This window comes from Emys orbicularis, chromosome 11, assembly GCF_028017835.1.
Source record: "Emys orbicularis isolate rEmyOrb1 chromosome 11, rEmyOrb1.hap1, whole genome shotgun sequence".
Taxonomy (NCBI): domain Eukaryota; kingdom Metazoa; phylum Chordata; order Testudines; family Emydidae; genus Emys; species Emys orbicularis.
This window is the reverse complement of record NC_088693.1, coordinates 60,295,614-60,316,338: the sequence shown is the minus strand read 5'-3', so window position 1 is coordinate 60,316,338 and position 20,725 is coordinate 60,295,614. Positions and strand designations below refer to the sequence as shown.

The window sequence follows — 20,725 nt, the reverse complement described above, 5'->3', positions numbered from 1 at the left end:
TTCATCTGAAATATGGACTAGACACCACTGACAGACAGCCACATTGGGACAGTTCAATGATCCATCTAATACACTATTCTATATAAATTTCTTAAGATAATAAAAATTAAACAAAATGTCTATGTAGTATAAAGGCAAAAAAATCTGATAAACTATATTAATAAATTAATATAATAATAATCTAACATGCGAGTCAGGTGCAGTAGGATGCCCCACTGTTTTAATGCCAACTGTCTTTTCTTATCCACACCATGCAGCACAACATCAGATAAACCAAACCCTTGTTGTATCTCCTGTATGATTTCAGTAACACATACTGGATGATATAAGTAAAAACTGTCTCACTTGTGAAATATGGTTGATTGAAGATTCCATGCGCCGAAGCTGGGATGCCTGGATATCCAGCATTTGGAGAACATTGTTGGCCAAAGTGTTGATCAGATAAGCTACACTTGCTAAGGACTGGGTTGTGTAGGCTTTGGTTTCTTCTAAAGCTCGCTGTTTATCTGCTGACTAAAAGCAGAAAAAAAAAACATTTATTAAAAGGAACTGACAGACATGAAGGTTTGTCATATGAATTGCATTTGCATCCCTCTAAAGGACAGGAATTTCCACAATTCTACCAAATCAAGTCTATCTCATTACATATTAAAATTACTATTTTTCTTCACCTAAAATTGTTAATTACCCAAAAAAGATTAAGTAACGGTTCTAGTCAAACAGAGTTTCTTGTTTTTGCAATGAAAGGAAAATTTTTGAAGCTGTTATATAATATCCTGTCTCAAGAAGCCTTTAAAAATACGCTAGTACCACTACTAATGCTTAGTTAGCTCTTACACATGGGCTTGGCAGGATTTGGTTTAAATTGACAGATGTCAGCAAATGTCAATTTCAGCTGATACACTGAAACGGACAAGAACATATCCATCAGCAACAGTCATCACAAGTGCAGTCCCCATCCTTCCCCTCTATGCACCTTGCGCCTCCAGGGATTGGGTGTCACTGGCCCTGCAGCAGCACAGAAAGCCCTCATGGGAGCGACTGAGCAGGGCTGTGACAGCGGAGCTGCAGAGGGTTCCCTGATGATACTGAATCCCTGCAAGTCCAAGTTACAGGGGAAGCTACGGTCCTGGCAGGGCAGAGCAGAGATCCCAACCAGGGCTGTGAGGAGGAAGATGGCTGCAGGGGAGGTCACCCTGCTGCTGAATGGTCTCCCCGGTGTCTAGGAGTTTGTCCACCTGGCAGTCCTGGCCAGGAGCATTTGCTCTGCCCGGCCAGGACTGCAGCCTTCCCTGCACTTTGTGCCTGAAGAGTGTTGCAGCACAGGGTGCCATCTCTGCCCTAACTCCCACCCTTAATTTCATGCAACTGTGAAAATTAGAATTGTTAAAAATCAGGGGAAATTTTTAAATAAAAATCAACATCAATCATCAAAATTGCAACAAAATAAAAATCGAATTCTGCCATGCCTACTTCTAAAGTGCTTTTCATCAGTAGATCTCAAAGCACTCACCAGTACTTAAAACATAAAATTTCCACAATATTTTTAAATTCATGATTGTTCATTTATCCATTTACAGATGCAAAATGCTCATTACAGAATTCCAATACTCCTCTCTCAACTTTGTGTGCTTTAATTAGATCTTGCAGTAAATGCCTGAAATAATCTGCCAAATAGAATATTCAATTGTTCCAATTATTCAGACCTCAATGGGCTTTAAAAATGGGCTTTAAAATGGAAGTGAGTTTTCACAATGGATGAACTGTAATTGTTTTCCTAAAATGGTAGCAAAAATATTACCATACTAGAAAAATCACTTTAAAATGATTCAATTAGTAGTACATTTTATAAAAAACCTTAATACTCCTACAAGTTTGAATACAGGCAGTCGTCGGACACAATTGGTTCCTGAAAAATCGCGTCTTAAGTCGAAACGTTGTAACTTGATTTTTCCATAGGAACAATGTCTGATCGAGCATCGTAAAGTTGAAACTGATGTCATAAAGTCAAAACTGACATTGGAAAGTTGAAACAGGATGTCAATTTATAAACGTTGTGAGTGCCGTTCATCGTAACTTAACAACATTCAAGTCGAGAACTGCCTGTACTCTTCGCTCTCCTTTTTTAATCAGTCCTCACTTTGTTCAACTTTCAGACAACTGGACATGAAAATTTGACACTAAAAATATTTAGGGATACCAAACCAGCAGATTGCCATTTAAAAATGTAACACAGGCACAGATATTTTGAAACAGATTTAGAATTAATAACTTGCTAAGAACTCATGCCCTCAGGTTCTACTTTTCTCCTGGAACAGCAGAGGACATCACAAACACCTAAATTAGTTCAAGGAATACAGATAAAAGCACTGTTTAAGATATGAGAAATGTCAACTGTTGCAAGAGAAACAAATCTGAGATTCTGAACTCTAGTCTTCCATGTTAACATATGCCAAAAGAGAACAGCCTTTGATTAAGCAATGCCTATTCTCAGCATGGCCAAAAAAATAACTCTCAGTGTAGGTACCTTGGTTCTACTATGATTTCAAGTTATTTCTCTTTGTTCGTGCATCAATATCATAAGATAACTGAGAACCAGGACACTGTCTACATTTGTTTCTACAGCATCCAGCAAAAAAGACCACTCATTCTGATCAGAGCCTCTGGGCACTACTACAGTGATATAAATATTAAATAATACTAAAATAATTGACTGCTGCCACAGAAGACAAAACACTGAATATTGTACTTCTGTGTGTTTCATTTCTTCCCCCCCCCCCCCTTTAAAGAGTTTCACAAATGGGAAGGCAACTCCCATCCTTTCATGTATTTATACCTGCTCCTGTATTTTCCACTTCATGCATCTGATGAAGTGGGTTCTAGCCCACGAAAGCTTATGCCCAAATAAATTTGTTAGTCTCTAAAGTGCCACAAGGACTCCGCATTGCTTTTACAAATGGCCTAGTCTCCATGCCCCAATACTAAGCTATATTTAGAATCTAAAGAAGTTTTGCCACTCACTCTACATATTTTTCACACAGGTTAATCTTAAAAATTTGATATGTGCCTTTGTTATAGAGATACTAGCCGAATGATTCAGATTCTTATAACGCTACCAAATTGGTCAATGATCTACTTGAGTGCAAATATTTTGTGAAACACTGAATGTAAACCTTGTCTCTCTACTCCAGGAATAATTATTCCCAGGGCCTGAAAAATTTTCCTGACACCCACTTGCCTGAGGACTAAATTTGCTAGCCTTCACGAAAAATACCTATGTCAACATATATACAATATTTCAGTCTGTCACCACCCATCCCCCAAAATCAACATAATACATCCTCCTCCCAGTCTTAGCAGGTTCCTCTTTGCCCACATACTCAACAATGGCTGTCTACATAGCTCCCTTCTTTCTCCCAGCCTGCTTCCTAGGAAAAGGGATGGCAGCTGCTGCTCAATCACACCAACGACTATTTCCCAGCTCATAATCAAAAGGGAGAAAACACTGGCCAGACAGTTTTTTGCCAACCCAGCAACGGCAGGAATTGACTAATGTATTTGACAACTACTATGAACACAAGGTGGGGTCCCTATGCAGAAAAATGCCATGGTAAGATGTCCCCTCTCCAACTTCCCTTCCATTATGACCAGCTGATGGGAAGTGGGTAGAATGCTGTCTCTAGGGCTTTTCATATCCTTTGGCTAGTGTAAGTCTGATGTACTTGAAGATCCATCCCAACCCACCCCAAGAGAAAAGGATAGGACAGGAAAGGGGGTGGGGGGGGGGAGAGAGAGAGAGTGAGAGAGATCTGTCACCTTTCCCCACTCCAAAGCCTTTTGGCTGTAATGGAGATCCACCTACTTACCTACTCCATTTCCCTGTGAATGACTTCAGCTCAGTTTTCCCAAGCGCATGAAGCATTACAACTGATAAACAACCAGAAAATTTCACAGCTCAAAAGATTTGCGAATGGCAATAGTGAAACTGTCTGTAATCCTATTAGTTTTATTCTGCAGCATCTTGGCAATTCTATGAACAGAACCAAAAATGCCAATTTGAATCTACACAGAGAACATTCTGGCCAGCTGACATTAGAAATCTCCAAATGCAACAAGGATTTTTAACCATTTCACAATTATTTGCAGCCAAACTTTTTCAGAACAAGAGACAGGCAATTTATCATTTTAAAAACAGCACAGCCTATGCTACGACTCTGTTGTTAAAAGAAAAATCTATTAATCTATTTTACGTTCAGGGCCAGCTCCTCAGTTGGTGTAGACTGATGTAGCTCCATTGAAGTCAGAACTATGCCAATTCATACCAATTGCGGATCTGGAGCTTAGGGCTTGTCTTCACTGCAGCATTAGCTCGACTAATAACTCAAGTTCTGCAACTAATCCAATCCCCTCCACACACAAAAATCTGTAGCTCGAGTTAAATGGTGCTTTAAACTCAAGCTAGATGGCCCATCGAGGGAGTCAGTGCTGAAGCTCAACTGCTGGACTCTGGAGTAATGTAGTAGTGATGCAACAGACTAAATTACAACAAAGTAATCATCTGCTAATTCAATTACTCTGTGCAGTTGAGATGGTTCAGTGTGATCCCTCTCACTAAGGGCTTGTCTAGCCTTAAAATGCCACAGCAGCATTGCCTCAGCGATAGCACTTTGGCGTAGGCAGCGTCTACACTGACAGGAGTGATTTTCCCATTGGTGTAGGTAATCCATCGCCACACCCTGAGAGATGTAGTTATGCCAACTTAATTTTCTAGTGTAGACCAGACTTAAGTGGAGTAACTCAAGGCTGATCTACACTGAAAAGTTACACTGGCATCGCTATGTCTCTCAGGTGCAGATAAGTCAACCTAAGGCTATGGCTACACTAGAGAGCTTACAATGCCGCAGCTATGCTGCTGTAAGCTCTCTAGTGTAGCCACTCTAAGCCGATGAGAGAGAGCTCTCCCATCCACTTAATTAATCCACCCCCAACGAGCAGCAGTAGCTGTGTTGGCAGGGGAAGCGCTCCCACAACATAGCACTGTCCACACTGGTGCTTAGGTCAGTGTAACTTATGTCACTCAGGGGGGTGGCTTATTCACATCCCTGAGCGACCTACATTATACCAATATAATGGTGGTAGTGTAGACATAACCTAAGTCCCTGTGTAGACAGTGTTAGGTTAATGGTCCATGGAAGAATTCTTCCGTCAAACTAGCTAACACCTCTTGGGGAGATGGATTACCTATGCCGACGGAAGAATCCCTCCTGTTGACGTAGGCAGCATCTACACTGAAGCACTACAGCGGTACAGCATCTTATGTGTAGACAACCTCAGTGAGCAAACAGTTGCAGTGAAGAAAACTCCTCAACACCGAAATAAAGAAAGCATTTACACATTTTATATTAACATTATCTTGTAACCACTTTTGTAACTACTTTAAGCACAGAAACTTTGTAATATAATACATGCATTTTTGCAGGCCATCTGTTAATCACAGTATTTTGCTCAGCCTCTGAAATTCTTTGAAAGAAAGCTGCACATATTTTGTTTGGCATAGGAACCTGAAAGCTCAAAATTTTCACATGTACAGCATAACCTGCAAAATGTGCTGCACATGGAAGTTAATTACAATTGGCATTTGAGTTTACAATTGTCAGCCATCTCTTTGAAAAGCGCTATTAATGACAACATTCCAAAATAACTCAATTTACATCTCTCTAATATTTTGAGAGTAAATTTGGGTTTCATGAAAGTGATAGAAGCTAGCAGCTTTAGCCTGGGCCAAGTATACTGTGAATCTGCCCTCCAGAAGTTTCCCCCACAGCTATATTAAGTACACCTCCATCCTAAGCTCAGATTTGTAATGATCAAAAATGGAGGGTAGAATGAAACCTAGCCATCTTTTACCTCTGAACAAAATATTCTTTAACCCCAAGTCTCCAGAAGAAAAGGCTATATCTAACTGTCATGCAACTTTCCCCCCTTACATCACAGAAATCTAGGACTGGAAGGGACCTCGATAGGTCCTCTAGTCCCGTACTCTGCACTAAGTATTATATAGACAGGTGGTTTTCAACCTTTTTTTCATTTGCAGTCCCCTAAAACATTTCAAATTGAGGTGCAGACCACTTTGGAAATTCAATCTGTGGTCCGCAGACCCCTGCCATAGAAGTTTTAGACCGAAAACTGACTGAAAAGAATTCAACTATGAACACTGCACGTGCTCAGCACAGCATTTGACACAGCGTGAGAAAGGGCGCTAAACTGTGAGCTTCTATGGTAATGACAACGCTTTCAGGTTTTGACCTGTACGTGGGGTATTCACATACTTTTAATTGATCAGAAAAACAGAATGCCTTTTGTGGGATCTGAAACTTTATTTTCATAGTCACCCTTCGCGGACCCCTTAGATATTAGCCTGAAGACCCCCCGCCCCCAGGTGTCCACAGACTAAAAGCTATTGTTCTAGACCATCCCTGACAGGTGTTTGTCTAACCTGTTCTTACAACCTCCAGTGATGGGGATTCCACAACATCCCTAGGTAATTTGTTGCAGTGCTTAATTACCCTTACAGTTTTTCCTAATATATAACTTAACACATAATTTATATATTAGGAAAAACTTCCTAATATATATTATAAGTCTCCCTTGCTGCTATGTAAATCCATTACTTCTTGTCCTATCCCCCAGGGTTAAGGAGAACTATGTACTTGAAGACTTATGTCCCCCAGACCCCACCCCCCAGTCTTCTCTTCTCCAGACATCCTACTTAACAATTTAAAAACTGTATTAACTGTTGCCACCATGCTTAAACCTGTCAATTGACTTAAATAACAAATGTTCCCTCATAACTTGCAGTATCACCTAGGTATCCTATATATAAATATAGAGGTTACTCCAAATACCGAAGTCAAACGATTAAGCTATCAGTCAAAAGCAAAGTTTAAGCATAGTCACTGTTATCAGATCATTTCTGATTTTTTTAAATCTTAAACCAGATTGATAACTCTGAAGATTGAGGTCCACTGTTTATCCATAAATATGTCAAGTACACAGTCTCAACTAATATACTTCAAACCTGACCTAGAGGGACCACCTCAAGGGTAAAATGGTAATTTAACTCTATGCTCACCCAAATCCTTTACTCCTCTACCTCTAACGAAGGCACTGACCTGGCTAGATTCAAACTGGAGACAACTACACAATACAAAACAAAGTGATATATATTTTTATTTGTGAGGGGCAATACAGACAGGGCTCCATTATAAACCAGCACAATGGGGATTCTTTATTTAGAGTGCAGGCCGATGACCTGTAGCTCTCTGGTTCTCAGACGGAGAAACATAGTTTAGGCAAACTGAATGGTGACATTAATAAGCGTATGTCCTGGATTACATATTATGGGATGGATTGCTGAATACACTGCAACTCTCCCTCATTTAAACTAAAGTTAAAAACAAAAAACAATTAAACTTTATCCTATTTGTGAAAATGATGTATACATGTATAAAAATTAGGGCTGTCAATTAATCACAGTTAATGCCTGTGATTAACTGAAAACAAAATTAACATGTTAATTTTTTTTAATGCATTAATTGCATACCTCTGGGTGGGGAGGGGGCATCAGCGGCGAGGGAGCTGAAGCCCCCCGCTCCATGCCTCGAGCTTCTATTTGAAAATATAGAAAACATCCAAAAATATTTAAATAATGGTATTCTATTATTAACAGTGCAATTAAAACTGCAATTAATCGCAATTTTTTAAATCTCGCAATTAATCACGATTAATTTTTTTAATCGCTTAACAGTCCGAATAAAAATCACAAATGTCTATATCACTCTGTGGAGTCTTCTCCTTTATCATCTTATTCCACATTTTTTTCCAGATGCAAAATGGAATCATCTGATGACACTGAGCAACTAGTGATGTCAATATGGAGCTTTAGTTGGAAGTCAGAGTTTCCTGATACCATGTCAAGTGGTTTGGATATTGCTAAAGCAATTGGTGCTAAGTGTCACGTATCCAAAGATCTTTAGTAAATCTATGTTCGCATTGTGACCATGTCCAAGGATAGAGGCTGTCTTCAGTTGAAGAATCTGTGTGTGCCTTGTACTGTAACATACTGCTTTACAAATGTTGTCTTTGAATAGTGCTGTAACTTGCAACTTTCACAATATATTTAACAGTGTCAGGGACCGTACTGGAAAATTTGACTGTCAGTTCAAGTATTTTATTTTCATCCAGAATCAATCTTTCATCTTGAATCAATCATTACCTGGACAGAGATGGTGCAACACTGATTTCAGTCAGTGATGGTGTGAAATATTCTTGTCTGTGTTATTTACATACCCTTTTCAGCTATGCTGGAACTGTTCAGATATATATATATGTTCTGGAACCTTTAGGTTTTGTGGTTTCTTCATGCTGGGAGAGTCAGTAGCATGCAAAGTGATCAATAGACTGCTCCTCTAGTAGCTGGACAGGAGGAACGTTCTTTTTGAGAGTAGACACCACCAGGGCCGGCTCCAGGCACCAGCCAACCAAGCACGTGCTTGGGGCGGCACCTTGGAAGGGGCGGCCAATCTTGGGGTGGCGGGGGGCGCTCGGGGTTTTTGTTTTTTTGGTTCGGTGGGGCGGCGCTTGAGGTTTTTTGTTTGTTTGTTTTTGTTTCAGCGGTGTGGTACTGGGGGGGCGGGGGTTGGCGCGGCGCTGGGGGGGCAGGGGCTGGCGCGGTGCTCGGGGTTTGGGCGGCCCGGCGAGGCCCGGAGCTCGGGGGGGGGGCGGGGGTTTGGGCTGCCCGGCGCTCGGGGGGGGAGTGTTACGGCAGGGCGGCGCTCTTTTTTTTTTGCCTAGGGCGGCAAAAAAGTTAGAGCCAGCCCTGGACACCACTGCAGTTCTGCCCATCTTAACAGTACATATCATGCTTTCATAGCCATAGTCATGGCCTCATGTTATCTTTAAGGTTTTACCATTTAAATTGTGTTGGATTTGAGCTTAATACCTCAGTAACTGATGCTTGTAATTCTGACATTTCAAAAGTATAATGTTAAGTAGATGCTTGAGCATCACAGATGTTTTTCTCGTAAGGCTCATCTTCATTGCCTCAAGGAGGTGCAGTTTAGGACTACAGTATTTGATATCTTCTCTCTGTCAGCACTAGCCAATTTACAGGTGACAGTTAGCCTACACAGATAGCGTGTTTAGTGTCTATCCTATTTGTTGCCTTACTTGACAGAATACACAAATGTCATATTCAGTGGTTTTCTGGGGAGTCAAAGTATTCACTGAATTTAGATGCCACTGCATAGTTTTAAAGTTCAAGCAGAATGTAAGTGATGTCATGTACCCATTCTTTTGCACAGCACAATAGCACGGCTCACTTTCAGGCATCATTACTAAAAGGATATTAGGAAGTTTTTAACACAGGATCTGCTCTCACACACGGGTATGATCACATGTGGGTTCAGAGTCTACCTCAAACCTTGGGTATGGTAAGAGACAAATGATAAATTATAAAACCGGGGGGAAATAGCTGTATTATTCAATCTGGTGGTGGTACTCCTCACACTAGAGAAGAGACAGGACTCAGATGTAATAAATGCAAAGGTGATTATTTAGGGGACAGGCCCAGCAGCTCACTAGCTTTCTGCCAAAGTGAGGAACACAGTATGTGCTACAGTATTATGACACAAGATTTGCACAAGATCTGGTCCAGCCTGCTATCTATACAACATATCTATTATCAACCCCAAAATAAAACTGTAATTTAATATAGAAAAATGAAAAGTTTTACAGTTAGTAACAACAGCTAATGAACTAATGAAACAAAAAATAGGATGCTGTTGGCTGGATAGCTGAAGTGCAGAAAAAGACGGGGGGCGGTGAGAGAAGAAAAGACTAAGTGACCTCTTAAATGAACACACAACAATGTAGTAAGATAGCCAAAACACTGACATTTGCCTACAAATACTGACAGGTGAAATGGCACATAACTCTAGAGAGCGGTGATGAAGCCTGTGAGCCATTGTGTAACAATCATGAGCAATTTCCTATAAAAAGAGAACAAAGGAGCAACTGAAATGTTGGAAGGTAAAATAAGGGGTATGATGAAATTAACACAATTTCACTTATACAGCTTAAAGAAACAAAACATGATAGCTCTATAAAAACTGATTCAGAGAGCATTTAAAATAAGATGGAATACACAGTTGAGGTTGACCAAGAATAACAATGACAAGGACAAGTAAAGCTGCACAAGTATGAATGAAAAGGACAAATATGTAAAGAAAGCTCTTATCAGTAGATTCAACTAGACAATGGCACAAAACCACCAAGAGAGATCACAGAGACCTACCAATGGAAATGTTGAAATTAGATAAAACTCTGGCAAATAATGGATTTTGGTCACTTCCTACCAAAATGTAATTTTTGTGATGATTCAATCACTGGACATTTACACAGTAAAGTTAGTCTGAGGTTAATCCAGCTGGAAACTCTGGGCTTCTAAACTGCTAAAGACGAACTGTCACCTCTTAGTGCCTGATGCTAGCAGCAGTCTCAAATTAAATTTTAAAACATTTGTTTAAATATATTTTATAGTTGATACGGACAAGAACAACTTTTGCAAGGTTATCTGTCAGGTTGTTGCAGTGCACACAACTTGAAAGGTATTAATGTATAACAAACCGCAGCTAACAATAACCAACATATTTCTTACAAAGAATCACAAATGTAAATTCTCTAATTCAAGTCAACACATTTCACAAGTGTCATTATAGGCATTATAAAGTGCAGTATGTTAGCACAATAATATTTAGATGTCATGAGTAGAAGCAGAAGTTCAACAGGTCAATATGGGATTAATTCCATTCACAGATGAGGTGTCTGGAATCTGATAATCCCCTTTTCCAACACATACTATGACCTTCCATTAACTCCTACCAGACATGTTAAAAACAGGATTTTTAGTAGTGAAACAACAAAACCCATATTTTCTAAACCAAACACTGCAAACCCTTAAGTGAACCTCCCAAAAGAATCTGCAGTGAATCGGACTGAGAAGCCATTACTTTCTCTTGATTACTGCAAAAGGAAGTCCCACTTGTGGCTTCTGTTAAGCACTGGCAAACAGAATTCAGATTTTTACAGAAGTTTCAAGACATATGTAGTGGTCTAGCAGCGGGGTTCCTCTCCATCTGGGTCTGTGGGAGGCCACACCGCCTCACTACACACCTCTACATCGCCCACCAGGGGGAATTTGCGGGGCGACAGGAATCTCTAGCTCAGGCCTGGTTTCAGGGGGCGAGCAATAAACACAGTGAATTAGCCCAGGCCCTCAGTCAGGGAAATAGGAGTCTAGGGCTCAGGCCTGTGGTCAGGGCTGAGCAGTGAACACAGTTAGATGGCCCAAGCCCCGAGCCAGGGCAGGGCAACACGAGTCTGGGGCTTGGGCCTGCGGTCAGGGCCGAGCAGCAAACACAATCAGGGAGCCCGAACCCTTAGTCAGGGCGGGGCAACAAGCGTCAATATCTCAGGCCTGTAACCAGGGCAGAGCAGCACGGGGTTCGGGGATCCTATCTCCAACAAACACTAGCTCCATGGCCGAGAGAGGGGGAGACTACCACCCCAGGGTTGGGGTAGCAGGGGGGACGCAGGTCCACCTGCTCCACTGCGTCCTGGCCCAGGACCCTACCAGTGGCAGAGCGATCTGCCATTGGGTCAGTGGGGATCCTGACCGTAACACACTGACCTAATCTCCAGCAGCGCTGCAGCCAGATTAGGGTCGGCTGCCCCTGGGCCACTTCCTAACTCCCCCTCAGGGTGTACCTGGATCGGTAGGGAGTCCTCCAGATTGTCCGGGTAGAAGGCCTGTGGTAATCATGGCCACTTCTCTGCGATCGGGTCAGCAGGCGGCTCTGGCCAGTTCTCGGTTCCACAGGAGCCTGCGGCAGTCTCCCTGCTCAGGAGCAAGCAGAAGGCGTCTGGCTCCTCCGGCGGCTGCCGCCCAACTGAGCTCCCGGGCCCACCTTTTATACTTCCTGTCCCGCCCACTGACTTCCAGGGGGGGGGGGGCGCGCGGCAAAGCCTGGCTCTGCCCACCAGGGCTCAGTGAGGGGTTCCTCTCCCTCTGCATCCGTGCAAGGCAATATATTCACTACAACAGGGGTCGGCAACCTTTCAGAAGTGGTGTGCCGAGTCTTCATTTATTCACTCTCATTTAAGGTTTCACGTGCCAGTAATATATTTTAAAGTTTTTAGAAGGTCTCTTTCTATACGTCTATAATATATAACTAAACTATTGTTGTGAGTAAAGTAAATAAGGTTTTTTAAATGTTATAAGAAGCTTCATTTAAAATTAAATTAAAATGCAGAGCCCCCCGGGCTGGTAGCCAGGACCCGGGCAGTGTGAGTGCCACTGAAAATCAGCTTGTGTGCCGCCTTCGGCACGCGTGCCATAGATTGCCTACCCCTGCACAACAACATATTCAAGCCATCTACTAAGGAGGTTCAAACAAACAGCAACATTCAATAAGCCAACTTTATTAATACACTGAAATGCTGAATATAATGGTGGCAATGCCACATTGCTTTTTGGCTATGTTTTTGGAAGAACAGTCAGGTCCTTACCCAGCCCTTTCATTTATAAATGTTGACAAACTCCCTGGAATAAGTTGCCTAATGAAACAGATGCCTAATGAAAAAATCTTTGAGCAGACAAGGCAGTCTTTTTTAGTATAATTAAATATTTTACTGAAGTTTCTTTTACTAGACACAAGGTATTCATTAGCCCAACCATGTATTTTCTGAGGACCTTCCGTGAGCTACAGAAAATGACAACAAACAGAGAACTGAAAGTCATTAATTCACTAATTATACCAGGATAACCAGAAAATTAGATATCTATTAGAGAAATTAGGGAGCAAATATTTAACAAGTTTCTGTTTTAAACAGACCATTTTTATTAATGAGGTTTGCTCTGGAATGTACACACACACACACACACACACACACACACACCCCTCTGATATGTGTGTTAGAAGTCTCAAAGGTACCAAGGATCAGCAGGTGGCAAGCCAGGGTTGATATGTATTGGCCAGGCACCTAAAATATCCCACATTACAAAGCATCTTCTCTGCCCAATCAAAAGAGTGAGTAAGCTTTTCTGCATTCAATGCCATCTGAAGCACTCTCTCCTGCCAAGTCTCTATCTGAGAGCACCTAACTTATTGTTCATTCAAAAATACCACTTCTATACTTTGATAGGTCAAGTATTGTGTATAAATATGAAGTCACTTGAGTCAACTCCTGGTATTTTAAGATCCAATAAAGCTCAACAAAAAAGGGAAAACTAGGATTACTGTCAAAATATCATGCTTCTGAATATTCAAAAATTAACCCCCGACATCCCCTTTGTGCTAAGATTGATTGGCATCTTCCATAGTCATTAAATTTGGCCTAAAATATCAAGAATCATTGTATAGCCTTATAGATTTATGTGCTCATTTATTTTTCCAGGACAGAACACTTCACACTACCACAAACAGAGATAAAACATAAATTTAATTTTGCATAGCAGCTGATTTCATAGAACAAGGGTTCTCAAAATTCATTGCACCTTCTGACAACAAAAATTACTACACAACCCCAGAAGGGGGGACTGAAGCCTGAGCTCGCCCAAGCCTCACCACCCCTTTCAGGGGGGACCAAAGCCAAAGCCCAAGGGGTTCAGCACCAGGTAGGGGGCCTGTAACCTGAGCCCCACCACCCAGCACTATTCAGGCTTTGGCTTCAGCCCTGGGTGGTGGGGCTTGGGCTTTGGCCCCAGCAAGTCTAATGCCAGCCTAGACGACCCCATTAAAATGGTGTTGCAACCCACTTTGAGGTCCCGACCCACAGTTTGAGAGCTACTGTCATAGAACAAACTATAGAAGCCATGAAAAAATACCAAACATCACATACACATGTACAAAGTTACTAATATCTTACATGATAAGGGCGATAAGTATGCAAATAAATGGAGAGAAACTTCTATTATTTTGATGCTACACGAAAATATCTGCTTCAACTAACAATGTTAGGATTATTAGTTTAGAGCATGCTCTAATCCCAAGGCTTGGTCTACACTAAAAAGTTAGGTTGAGGCAGCTAGATCGCTCAGAGGTGTGTGAAAAATCCATTGACCTAGCTACCGCTTCTCAGCGAGCATACACACTACACGATCTGTCGACCCCAACAGTCCTCCAGCAGCTGTCCGACAATTCCTCTGTCCCCGTGACAGCGGCCGCTCTGTTCACAATTTGGAACACCACTGCCCAGCTGTCCGACGATCCCCCTCGCCTCTCCCGTAAAACCCTTAGCGTTTCTGAAAAGCCTTTTTCTGATCATCTTGGCACATCTACCAGCCTACCCTTGTTGTGTGCATCCGAACATGCCAGCTCCACAAATGGAGAGCTACTATATGTGCACCTCTTTGGAGCAGTCAACAAGTGTTGGATCTCTTCAGCCTGTGAGGAGAAGAGGCAGTGCAAGCACAGCTACTGACCAGCCATAGAAACATCAACATCTACAAGCAGATTGCATGGGGGATGCTGGCAAAAGGGCACAACAGAGATCAGCAGCAGTGCCAGATGAATGTGAAGGAACTACGCCAGGCATATCAGAAGGTGAGGGCGGGCAACAAGAAATCTAGTGTCGTCTCACAGACTATGAACAGCATCCCATACCTGGCAGGAATCCCACCAGCACCCCTGATATGACTGAACACTTTAGAAGAGCCTGAGGTTGAGACCCCTGCCAGAACAGTTGGGGGTACGACATGCCACAAGTCAGACCCATGCCACAAGTCAGAAGTTGTTTGAAACTCCTCTGGAGTAAAGCCAGTTCTGCGAGGCGAGCACAGAGGAACCTGCTAATGAAGGGAAAGGGAGCTCAGGTAAGTTTATACATATCATGAATTATTCCTCATAGTGAATTTCCCCCTTTTTGTTGCCCAAAATCTCATCTACCTTTATCTCACCCTCTCCCCAACTGCCTGCCACCCTTCTTTGCCATTTAAAAATGGTGCTCATCCCATTCACAACTTTAGAGAAACAAAGGCATTGACTTTTGATTGACTACTTTACAGGTATAATGTGTTAGAAAATAAAATATTAGAGAATAAATTCAAAAAAGTAGTATGGCAGCCCGATTACACAATCCACATCAGATAAGTGTCCTGTGCTTGGGCGGAGGTAGAAGAAACAGTCAGCATCTGTTTTTCAATTCTTTGGTTTGTTGGGCCACGCAGCAAAAGCCATGCAAATGTACTTTGTTTATATGAATAGGGATGTCCCTTTTGTCCCCTTGAGAGTTCAATGAAACTTTCATTATGATACCGTACAATTCACTCTCAAACACTTCTAGGAATGGCAGCCTTGTTTCTTCCCCCACGATAGGAGACCTTCCCACACGACTCTGCAACGAGTTCAGATGGCACCACCGTCGTAAAGAGGCTAACACCTTTCAGCCACCAGTAGCAGCTGACTCCTTTAATGCCTTTGTCACCCTCAGGAGTGAGATATCAGCCAAGCTTACGTCCGCCAATGAAAATATTACCAATATTGATTGCACTTGTCCCATACCCAATTTTTAAAGCTTCCATGCACCAGAACACACACACACCTTCACTATGATAGGCTGTACTCACCATGGTTTGAGCTAAAGAATGGTGCTGCAATAACACACACAAAAGCCAGAAGTGACAATTAGTATATCTTATCAAAGGTATTTATGGGAGTTTTGAGACCTCTCTCTCTTTCCTTAGTGACTATAAATCCAATAGTTTATCTGTCTGTTTTAATCAGTAGCCTCCGGCATGGTGGCCTTGAAGGTTCCTCCTCCACATCTGCTTAATGTCTCTCAGTGCTCAAAAGAAGAAAGAAAAAGACTAGGGAGGATACATTCGGCAAGGCCCTCCAATCCTCCATGGCCTCGGACCATGAACACAGCGCTTGGAGGGACCATATGATTAGCCATGGAGAATGGACTGAGAATGGAGAGATCAGCTGCTGCAGGAAAGGGAAAAGGACCAAAAACGGGAATTAGGAAATACACCAAGACATCATGGGTTTGCTCAAGCAACAAACACAAATGTTGCAGAAGACTGCTGACATGTCTAAAGACCATTAACTACGCAGCCTTTCCAATCCTTGGATAACTCAAAGGCAACTGCTTCTTACAACCCCTAACCCAACACATGCCAACATCGTGTACATTCCTACCACCTACCCAAACCGGGGGAAAATAAGGGGAACTACAGCTACACATAAACAGACCAATGAAAACCACAGGCTCAGACAATAACTTATGTACCTCTTAGACTGCTTTTACCCTGTTTTTTTTGCACTTGACTTTTGTTGACTACTTTTCACAAAACAAATCTCTATTTTTGGAAACTGAATGTCTATTACTGTACAACAAATACTACAGAGTTAATAGTGGGAAGCAATAACCCCTCTCTCCCTGCCCCAATACGTAAAAGTTCACACTAAGCACTACAGAATTCATAGTGGGGGGTAGCAACCCACCATATTTAATAGTTTACACCAAGCACTACAGAATTCAAAGCAAGAGGCAGAAACCCATCCATGATCACGGTTTCATAGTGTTCATCAGACAACACTAATGTGCCTGTCTGTTAAAATGGTCTTAAGGCCTCACTCAGCCATACTGTTCCATGGTGCCCTCTTCTAATAGCCTTTGTATCTGGCTGTTCAAGTTCTGCAGACAGCCAGTTCACCTCACCCATCCACCCTGGCAGCAACTTCTCCCCCTTTGCTTCACAGATGTTACACTGCATGGAGCTATACCAAAACCCCGCTTGAGAGTCATTCTACATCTGCTGAGCCAGTAACTGAATCTTTCTTCAGTGCTGTTGAGATGGCCACTGTTTAGCTTCATAAGCCCAGGGAGCAAAGGGCTGGCTGTATATTCCAGAATCACTATTGGCATTTCAACATCTAGTGGTAATAAGCCCACTGGGCAAGAATGTCCCAGCTTGCAGCTTTTTGAGAAGTCCTGTTTTCTTAAAGGTGAGAGCATCAGACAGCTTCGCTGACTAGCCCACAATGATGTCCATGATATGCTCCAATTGATCCACCAGCCCTTGCAAAACCATTGAGAAGTAGCCCTTTCTGTTAAAGTACTCAGTGGCAAGGTGGGCTGGCACCAGAATAGGGATGGGTGTACAATCTATCGCTCACCACAGTTCAGGAACCCTATTGCTGCAAAATCTATCCACTATTTCCTGCACTCTATTGAGATTCACAATCCTGTGTAGTCGGAGACGATCAATGACCTTACGTATTTGGATCACAATGCTCTCTGCTATGGATTTTCCAACTCTAAATTGATTGCCCACTGACCGTTAGAAATCTGGCATTGCAAGCTTCCAGAGCTTAATTGCAACTCACTCTTCCCCACTCTCAATGCCAATGAAACCCTTCTATTCCTGTTGCAACTGGTGCCATGGAGGTTTTCCACATCTTTGCTAAGTACTGGAATGTAGGTCAGGCCAATACCTAAAATTCTGAAAAAGCTAGTTTTCAAATAAATGTATAAAAAAATCTAATACTAATTCTGTCATTTTCTTAAGCAATGAAAAAGATTTAGCAGTCCTCTAAAATAGTTACTGCACAAAGAAGCCAATACCAAACAACCACACTCAATGTGTAGTCTGTGTCAAGAGCATCAATCCAACACATGTCAAAGAAACAACAACAAATGATCACTCTGCACTGGCATCTAATCACTTGCCCCATTGTTTCATGCCGCTAATACTAGTAAATCTGCTATTTCCCTCAGAAATGGTGAGGGGACACTGGTGACATCTTTCAGTACAGTCACAAAAAACATGAAAGACTTTAGTTTTCACATACATATGCTTTACTCTGAACAAAAGCTGCAAGTTTTCTTTCTTTGAAAGGCTGAAAATCATGCTTATGCTTTCACTGTGCTGATGCAGTGTCCACATGGGGCATTACCACTCAGCAAACTGGCGTGCTGTAGATTCACATCCTGACTTGCAGCACAGTAACTTGTCATGTGGACAAGACCTTAGATGAAAGCTGGCCTGTATAATCTTTACTACTCGATGATACACAAGTCAAAGAAAATAGCACAGCTTTCTGAGTGCAGCCATATACAGTGGTGACATTCAGAAAGAAGCTATAGTATACTAAGAAAATTTGATAGGGGATGCAATACTACAGAAGTAAAGTGCATCAGTAGTCAACTCAATTTTTTTTTCTGAAAGTCACTGACACAAATATGGATTCAACAATGATTTTACAGTCACTTTTCGGAACAGAAATGCACTTAAATTAAAGCAAATCAAAACCACCTATTACATTCACATAGTCATAAGAACTACATTTACAGACATCCACAATGGAATGAACATGACAGACTTTACAACCCTGTTAAGAGAGCTGACAACACCTTCCAATTTAAAGGGGTGCTATCTATTTAAATTAAGTATTAGCCAGAGTGCAGGGGTTTGTATAATCACTAAGGTTATTTCTCAATATTCTACAGTGACTATACCTATCTCTGTATTCTGACTACTATAAAAATTCCTCTGCTCCATTTATTCATGTTTATTACATTAGTGCCTAGGGACCAACCAAGAACATTGTACACTGCCTTGCACAGTGGAACCCAACATAGAACAAGAGACCCTGCCACAAAGAATTTACAACCCTCAAAAGCCCTTGTGCATATTACTGACATCGAACATGGTCAATTCAACCTCAAAACCCTTTCCCACTTTGTCAACCCAACCCCTTTCAATATCCATCCTTTCCCTTCTGCCTTGGGACTTAAAGAAATCTTATCACTCACCTTTATAGGTAACTACATTTTCAATTAACTATATTTACTATCTGGAGTTACGAGGGGTGTCAGAAGTTCAAGTGGTCAAGCTTGTGGGCATATGGATGCCTAATTCTGAGGGCAGTAGATAAAACAGAGGGTTTTATAATAATTCAAGTACAGGTATTTGCATAATCACTCTCATCTACGTAATGAGATTCCAGGATTGTTACCTGAAGACTAGAATGCCTGAAAAGTCAGCAGGAAGTCATGGAAACAGCTACAAGCATGGTTTTAAGCTCTTTGTTCAGAATATCACTGGGTTGAATCATCAGTGGGTTTTGCAGTCTGTTAGCGTCCAAATTTTTGATTTCTCTGCCATTTTGACTTACGAATTACACCCATATCATGTACAGTTCCAGTAAGGCATGTATCTATGCCATGCCAAGAGTCCTTGATCACTACGCTATCAAGCCGACCACCCTTACTCTACAGCTAATTTGCATGCAACAATTTCACTGGTTGTATGAGGGAGACTGCACAGATAGTGGATTAATTGGCCTAACTGCTGCAGTTCTTGAAAACCACCCACACACCACCACACAACACACATGGCCTCTCACCACAGCACGTACCTCAATCATCATCTGCATAAACCAACATAAAATCTTCCAGGCACAGCACACGGTCACCTACACCATAAAGCTACAATCTTGAGTGGCTAAGCCATAGGCCATCACTAGTTGGGAAATAACCGTACTGGGATTACACAAATCCCTGAACTCATTGTTCAATTCTTTAAAATCACACGTTCTTGTTCAATGCTTTATAAAGTTGTTGCTAATGCAGCCAGAGAGCTGGCAGGATATACTCAAGGAAACAAAATGTCTTCAGATACATATCAAGTATCTCACATTAGAACAGAGGTTCTCAAACTGGGGAGGCAGGCCCCCTTGGGGCGGGGTGTATGGAATGTATTATGAGGGGGAACATGAGAAGCTTTAGGGGTGAGGGAAGGGGGGGGGGGAACGTACTGCACACATTTTACCCACAGCAATGAATAACTAGCAAAGCTGATTCCGCCAGACATATCAAGTCCTCAGATGGCGCTGTGCGTTTGACTCTAGATGGTGCTGTGGGGGATTTCTGAGAAGCTTGCCTAGCATTATACAAAGTCATTGCCATCTGCAAGTTAATCTGTTTGCTACGACACTGTGTGCACATTTCATTGTAAGTATCAACCACAAATCGCAGTTTTGCTTTTGCTCATTACAATGGATCGTTGGCTCTGTTTGAATCAATGCTTTACTCTTTTTAATATTTAGTGAGAGTTGCATATGGATTTTTTTTATCGCTATATGTACTTGTGTGGTGGTAGGGGAGGTGTATACTACTACAAACACAAAGAAGGGGTGTGCGATCAAATATGCTTCAGAACCACTGCATCATAACAAAGTATATTATAAAAAATCTGACAAAGAAAAGTATAAGCCAAAACCAAATTTCACATCACATGTATAACATTTGTGAGGTAACAGTATTTTCTGTAGGATCCACAGGGCCAATATTTTGCCCTCAAGTTAGCAGAGTCTTGGAATACTGCAGGAACAGTATGATCTGCCCCGGAGTAGTGGGAATGGAGAAAAGTGATGTCTCTATGTGGCTAAATGACCACTTTCAGCAGATGACAGAAAGGTAACTACAAAGGATTGATGCAGGGTCTTAAAAGTACCATGTATAAAACCAAGGTGATGACCGACCCAAGACTAAATTCTAAAAACCAAACCTGGAATCTGGTGGCCTTATAAAGCCACTATGTTTGCATAAAAGTACTAGTTGTGCTGTGCTTGCTGAACTATCACTTACTTACCAACCT

General features: G+C 41.8%; 1 protein-coding gene across 47 annotated transcripts in view; it reads right to left on the bottom strand.

Moving 5' to 3' along the window:
- Positions 1-20,725, bottom strand: part of ABI2 (abl interactor 2) — a 95,459-nt gene that overhangs the window by 49,954 nt on the left and 24,780 nt on the right. For 37 of the 47 annotated variants that reach the window (XM_065413550.1, XM_065413522.1, XM_065413532.1 and 34 more), the window contains exon 2: positions 346-513. The exons of 9 other annotated variants lie outside the window; for them this stretch is intronic. In XM_065413550.1, the coding sequence (XP_065269622.1) occupies positions 346-513 (168 nt within the window). Of the gene's footprint in view, positions 1-337; positions 514-20,725 lie in introns of all 47 variants that reach the window. One more of the 47 variants, XM_065413555.1, reaches the window with a different exon arrangement.